Source organism: Plecotus auritus (assembly GCF_963455305.1).
Source record: "Plecotus auritus genome assembly, chromosome: 4".
Classification (NCBI taxonomy): Eukaryota; Metazoa; Chordata; class Mammalia; order Chiroptera; family Vespertilionidae; genus Plecotus; species Plecotus auritus.
In genome coordinates this window covers 89,312,826-89,320,198 of record NC_137775.1, presented here as the reverse complement: position 1 = coordinate 89,320,198, position 7,373 = coordinate 89,312,826, and the positions used below count along the sequence as shown (strand labels likewise).

General features: G+C 43.6%; 1 protein-coding gene across 1 annotated transcript in view; it reads right to left on the bottom strand.

Moving 5' to 3' along the window:
• Positions 1 to 1,322: 1,322 nt before the first annotated feature.
• The window catches only part of SUPT3H (SPT3 homolog, SAGA and STAGA complex component), a gene marked incomplete at its 3' end in the record, with an annotated part of 513,397 nt that continues 507,346 nt past the window's right edge, over positions 1,323 to 7,373 (bottom strand). The window contains exon 12 of the mRNA XM_080664742.1: positions 1,323 to 2,776. Within this exon, the coding sequence (XP_080520868.1) occupies positions 2,735 to 2,776 (42 nt within the window). The remainder of the gene's footprint in view (positions 2,777 to 7,373) is intronic.

Here is a 7,373-nt window from a genome sequence, read left to right as displayed (position 1 = left end):
AGGAGGACGCTCTAACCAACTGAGCTACCTGGCCAGAGCTAGAACATTATTTTTGGATCTCAACTATTGCAATGTGCGAAGACAGGAAGGTTAAAGACATAGCTTTAAAATGACAAGTTCACAAAGTCGAATTTTCAAATTCAGGTGAAAGGAGAAATATTTCTATTTCCTTTACTCTCAAATCTATGAGGCAATGTCAATTTCCCACTAGAGAGGCAATTTACTGATTTGCTGATTTTATTTTCAAATTTGGTCTCCAAAACACAAGCCTACAAAAATAGGAACTATTTTGTGTATTCACATTTGATTTAGAGAGCATGATTTTTGTGTTATTTTGTTTCATAGCATGTACCTCATAAAGTCATTGTGAAGATAGAAGAAATGCTAGAGGTCTGCTTCCTGACACAAAGTAGTTGCTCAAAGTAGATTAATTCCCCTCTCCCTTGCTTGCGGACTTTTTTTTTAAAAAAATTGTTGTGTAATTGACAGATTATTTAATTAACATCAGTCCCTTTGAAGAAAATTTTAATGTAACACGTCTAAGGTACACATGCCATAGAAGCGACGTGTCTTGGTAATGTCGTAGAAAGCCCTGCATGGAGCACGCCGCTGGCCTGGGGGCTGGGGCCAGGCCCTGGCTCTGGTCTCCCTGCCTCTGCTGAGCCCTCTGGGGACACTGGTTTCCCTCCCTGGGCCAGTGCTTTAATGTGTGAAACAAATGGTTGTTTTCAGTGATCTTTAAGACCATCTTCTGCTCCGATATTTTATGAATCTACATAACATTTTAATCTTTAGAGAGAAATTTATTGAAGTCACATTTTCTAAAATGTTCCTTCTTTTTTTCTATATTCACTGCTTAAGGAAATTTTATTTCACTTCTAATTTAGTGTTGTGGAAAGAGTCAGAGAAACAACCTATGGGTAGAAAAGTAAAAAAAAAGAATTAAAAATATTAATATTGAGCAATTATGGGGACATGTAGGCTGGTTCAGGAAAGACATAAATGACCTTGTTTGATTCTAAATTCAGCTCACTGGCTTATGATGGAAAGTGAAAGGTTATTATATGGACTTACTGGGCAAAACCAGATTTTATAAATAATTACCTGTCAGACTGTTCAAGATAGACAAACATACGCCAGACCAACAAAAACACAGACCTGTCATATTTCTGAGAGAAATGTACGTTGAGTCTTCCTTCTCTGGGAGTATAAGGAGATCAGGTAGAATAAAATGAAGGGGAAAACCCTAAACCCTATATTTTCTGCCTTGTGCATACTTTAAAATGTATAATGTGGGAAGAGAAGGAATTTTGATGTGAAAAAATAGCCCCTGAAAATTTTATACATCAATAAGCCAGGCGGATCGAAACCAAATACAATAAATGCTGTCGTTTTAAAAGTTAGGATGTTTACTGCAAGCTTATAATTTTCTATGATTAGAGACGCCAAGAAAAATAAGAATGATGATAAAAAGAAAAGTTTAATCATACATTTTAACAATACAGATAGAACATCAAAACCCTTTGGAAATTTCTGATATTATATATCTGCACTTTCTGTCTTTGACATAAAGATTTTTTCCAGAAGGACTAACATAGAACAGGTAAGTGATAGTTAACAAATGGTAATAATGTGGCCCAATCATATTAACTGGGCTGCACAATGACTTTGGTCACCAGACGAAACCTTTCATGTTTCTCATTTCTGTTTCTATTAATTCTTTACAAAGGCTGTCTCAGTGTGAGTAAAAGCCATGATAAAAGCAAAATTACACAAAACTCCTACGAATTTAAAGGAATAACTTCCTGTGTTCTTTTGCAATTCAAGTCTAATCAGGAACTGTACAATTACGTCTGCTCTATTTTGACTTGTTCCCGAGGGTGCCAGTTCCTTGCTTACTGGAGAAAACATAGATGCCAGAGGGTAGCTCAGCTGCTACCGGCAGTTCCTGTCCACATGTGCAGCCTCAGGGTGGTGGTGCTGGGAGAAAGCACATCCTCGCTCCTCTCCTGAAGGGGAGGGTGGGTGTGAGAGCGGTCGGCTGGGATGACAGGGACAGGGAAGGAGAGAGCTAAAGATGGGGAGAGGGTCTGGATGCGGGAAAACACACACCAGGCAGATATGCAGAGAGCTGGGAAGAAGGCATGAACATGACATACACTGTAAGTGGGAGCAGGGAGGCGAGGGCGGGAATAGAGCTCACCAGGTCCACTGGAACTTTGATTCCTGTGAGTTTATAAAATAGACATCTGTCTCTAAAGTCCATGTGGATGTAGTCAACGAAGTTGGAAAGTAAAGTGCAAAGGGAAAGCTGACTGTCCTTTTAATTTTGTTTCCTTTGTCCCAAACTTGGATTACTAAATGCATCAACTAAAACATAGACTAAACACTAAAAAAAAAAAAAAAAAAAAGACACTGCTTTTAAGATATGTGAGCTGAGGGCAGTAAATCCATTCCAAATTAAAATTTTAAAATTATGTGATCCGCATTCTTGTCCACCTACACACTCTCCCAAACATCCTGCCATTAATTAGCCAACGGCCCATCTAGTAAACAAGACTAGGCGTTGAAGGGGCTGGGGAAGAGCTGGAGTCAGCCCCTCAGTAGTCACAACAAACCAGCCCACTCCTGAGGGTACAGAGAAGGTCAACGTGTGCTTTACTTTGTCCACGCTGGGGAAGAGAAATCACCTTCGCAGAGCATCGCCTTTCCTGTGGTCCCAGTCCCAGCCACGTCAGCAGGCCAGAAAAGCCATCCCGTTCCTGCGGTAGGCACTCTGTCGAGAAGAAGAAATCTGCAATGAATTATCACAAGTCGACCAGGAAAGGAGGCGTGATGCAAGGAGAGCTTCGTCCTGTGCTGTGGCCGGCTGGCCGCACCCTAACAGGGTCTTAATCTGAACAGTTCTGGTGGCAAAGCTCTAGCAGCTGCTTTGTCTATTAAAAAGTCAATGTGGTTTAACAAGTGGCTGGTGATCCTATTTTGGGGGAGTGGGAGATAGGCAAAATAAGACATCCCGTTTTGTTAATTGCCTGGACTTGGTTAGGTTAAAGACATGTTGTGTTGGATCTGTTTGTCCTTTGTAAACATGTGTTCCCTATTGGACATGCTCAAGAATCATTTCTAACTAAGTATCTTAATAGTCTATAAATTACTGGCTCATTATAGCCTTCCAAGGCCTAATTTATAGTCTCCGTGCAAAGCTCTGGGAACAGGCACTAAAGAGGCCGTTCCTCCCCCTGAAAATGGTCTCTAAGGAGTTCTGTACATTACAGATGTTATAGAGAGCTCGAATCTCACATAACTTCATATACTTGCATGCACATGCAGTGTAACTGTGGATATTCATGATTGGATAAACAGTCCCATGAAAGAAACTGGGCAAGTGGATGCTAATTACAATGTATTTCTTCAAACAAAGTAAAACGCATGACTTTTCATCCCAAGAGCTGTCTCTGCCCCTGGAGCTGGAGGAGCTGGGCTACCCAGGCCTCTGTGACTCGCCATGAGCCTCGCAGCGAGACCCGCATGGAGCAGAACTGAAACCCACAGCGCAGGAGTAAAATGAGCCCTTTCACCACCACAGCGCTCAATACTTAAACTATGAAGTCACATTCAGACAATTCATAACCCTCAATTAGATGCCATTTTTCTATAACGTTTTCAGAAAAATGGAAACAATTACAAAATCTGTATCAGGAATTTTCCCCTCTAAGCTAATAACTCGGGCTATTCTGGAATCTGCACACTTTCAGTCTAATAAATTTACCGTCAACAGCATATTGTCAGAAATGCAGAATAAGCTTTTATAATTAAGCTAATGCCATGGATGTACTGTACAGTTTAATTCTAAAAAAAGTGACTGAAATACATTTTTAATTACATTGCAAAAAAGGTAAGTGAACCCTAAGCTTTTAAAGACTTCTACCAACATGAGGTGAAACAAAACTTTTTTTTTCACCAATAACTTTCTGTTAATCATAAAACCAGTTCACTTCACATGCATCCCTTCCAAACAGCCGGCTTGTACGGGATTTCCTGTGGTTGTCAGGTTTGGAGCGGGGCTGAAATTCCATCAGCCGGCGATGCTGCCACGCAGCTCACTCCAAGCAGCGGCGCGAGGATGAGAAAACGGGCACATTCCTCGTCCACTCCTCAGGGCTCTCCCGGGAGTTCGTTCCTGACATCAGGCTTTTTGTGCCAGAGGACACCTCTGGACTGGAGCAAACATCCTAACAAGAACTAGAAAGTTCCACGTCCACCCCTGAGAGCCTGCACTGAGAGCAGTGTTAACTGCATTCCTCAGAGAGCCACAAATAACTCGCAGCAATGGATAGAGTGTCTTCCCGCAACCACAGGCGGGAGCCTCAGGCCTCCGCACAGCCTACCACCAAGGCTGCCTGAGAGGCTTCCGCCCCAGTAATACTTTGTTTCTGGACCTTGATATTTTAAATTTTACAACCACAGTGACAACCTTTAACATAACATAATATTTAAACACAGGGACGGTTTACGTGGAGATAAATGGACCTGGAGTCAAGCCGGATTTCTCTTCCAGGTAAATGGCTGCGTGAGCCCTGCTTGAGAAAGAAGTTTGTTTGGCTCAGGAGAAGAGTCTTGGCTGAATATACCTAAGAGTTTACCGAGTTTAATCTTTCCAGGGTGGGCAGTATGAAGTGGTTCTCCCTAGGACTGAAAAGGTCACTTTTAGAAAATCAATTCACCTTTGCAAAGAGTGAAAAGATCGCAGGCTTATTTAGTAACAGATGCCCAGTAGCCAAGCTGACCCAGATTTCTGGACGAAGGTCTTCCTATTCTAATTCTAAAATAGAGGAGGAACAAACATGCATGTGTAATTAGCGAAGAGCAATTTCAGCAAACCAATCCCCCAGGGTCCCTCACCCTGAGTCACTGCTGCTCCTTTTGATGTACAAAGGATGTGTGCTGTCTGTGTAGGGTGATTATGGGAAAGTTGAAAACTTGGCATCTTTTCCAGAGTAAGCAACTTTAAAGGAAGATGGATGAAGACAACTCATCTTTGTGTCAACTGTGAATTTCTCTTTATTTGTGTTGCAAATGTTGAAACTAAATTTAAACATCGCTTGGTGTGAGGGCCTTCCAGAGGCCACATTCTCACGAAACACTTTGTATCCCACTTACTCTCTACTGTCAGATCCTATGACTGATTCCCAGTTCTGTATCTTCACAGACACTCTGCAGACCCTGACCGGAAACAGCCAGGATCACACCTCACTACTGAAAAGAATAAATCAATCAATAACCAAATGAGGCTTCCCCAATAAACCAGCTTCTTCCGTATGCCACTTAAGATTTATTGTTGATTTAATAAAGGTCTGTACTCGACTACTAGTTGCTCCTATGTGAATTTGTTGAATAGCTCAGACATTTTAGCACGTTACCAGTAAAGCAGCAAAGATAATAGGTTGTTTTTAAAGGACCAATTGAAGTTACTATGTCCTTTTTTAAAAAAATTGAGGATCAAGTGATCTCCCAACTTTTACATTCATTTATTCACTCAGCCCCAAATTATGACCTGTTACCAGAACCTCAATATACTTGGATAAGCAGACACAGATTTTATCTACTGCATGGGCATGGGTGGGGAAATTAACTCATGACTGTGCACTTTTAAAGTATGACTTTTTTTTTGCTTATTTGAATATGGATAAGCTAGAGAAAACATTTAAATCTCAAATTGGTTTACTTCTGCTTTGTTTGTGGGTCACCATAAATTGCACATTTTAAAGAATATACATTACTATGACAAAGTAAAAGATTAACATTTATCTTAAGCAAAAGCATTTTACAAAACATATCCTGTTGTTCCAACTTGAATATACTTGTGTGTGTTATTTATGCCACAGTCTAAATCTGTCCTCCACCCAGTTCAGATGTACATTTTATTCTTACTACCACCTTTCCCGACGCTTTCCTACTTTCTCAAACTTGAAATAACACAAGAGTTTCATTGTAAGGACTGACATCAGCAAGGCAGGCTAGAGAGTCCCAAAGCTCATCTCCCACAAAAACAATAAACAAACAACTACCAACATGCAGAAACAGCTCTGGGAAAGTCTGAACTACAACAAAGAAGCAGAACCCTGGGGAGCTGAGGAACAAGCCTGGCCACTTAGAAGTGTGGGAAGCATTTTACCTGCATCACCCCACCCCCGGTTCAAGCAGCTCAGCGCGGAGGGACTCCCTCAGGTGCATGTTATCCCAGGGGAAAGAAGAGCAGGAGCACTTCAGAGAGTCTCATCACTGCCGTGGCCATTTGCAGTCTTGGCTACAACACTGAACCCTGCTGATTGGAGCTGCATGGGATCCCCACAGCTGTGTCTCCTCATGGGGGCTGGGCTGCTGCTGCTGTGAGACCTGCCCCAGGGCCCCACTCTCTGGGTTCCGGACACCACAGCACCTCACCCTCTAGGGACGGGAGCTGCTGCTGCTCTCTGTGCCCTGCCTCTTGGATTCCAAGTCACAGCTTTGATCCAGCACCACTGGGCGGTGCTCCTGCAGCTGCTGCTCTGTGGCCCACTCTGTGAGTCTGACATCATGGCACTCACTTGCCATCACTGGGCAGTACTGGTGCAGCTCTATGTCCCATTCCCTGGGTCCTGAGTCATGGCTTTGACCTGGCATCACTGAGGCTGAACTGCTGCAGCCCTGCCCCCTGCCCCCTGCCCCCTAGGGCCAGAGTCGGGACTTTGACCCACCATTCCAGGGCATCTGCTGCCGCACCCTAGCCACGGCTGGGGACCCCCACCCTCGGGCCCAAATACTGTGGTGAGTCTCAGAGACTCAGACCCGGGTTCCCCAGGAGACCTGCAATGTCTGCATCTAAGACACTAGCATTACCATTGCAGCAAGTGCACCTGTGCCCCAGGACCCAGGCACTGCGATAGTTCCACATGTACCTGACCCCAGCACCCCAGCTTTACTACTGCTCTGAGTGCCTGAGACCAAGTGGGATAGCCCTGTCTAGCACATTCTCCCACAGGCAAAAAGGGAGACCAGGAAGACCCCAGCAGCTCTGCCACTAAGGACCTTGAGTCCTAGGCACCACTGCCACTTGCAGGACCTCCACAGTCTTTTTTTTTTTTTTTTTTTTTTTTTAAATATATTTTATTGATTTTTTACAGAGAGGAAGGGAGAGGGATAGAGAGTTAGAAACATCGATGAGAGAAACATCGATCAGCTGCCTCCTGCACACCCCCCACTGGGGACATGCCCGCAACCAAGGTACATGCCCTTGACCGGAATCGAACCTGGGACCTTTCAGTCCGCAGGCCGATGCTCTACCACTGAGCCAAACCGGTTTCGGCAGGACCTCCACAGTCTTGGCCACCAAA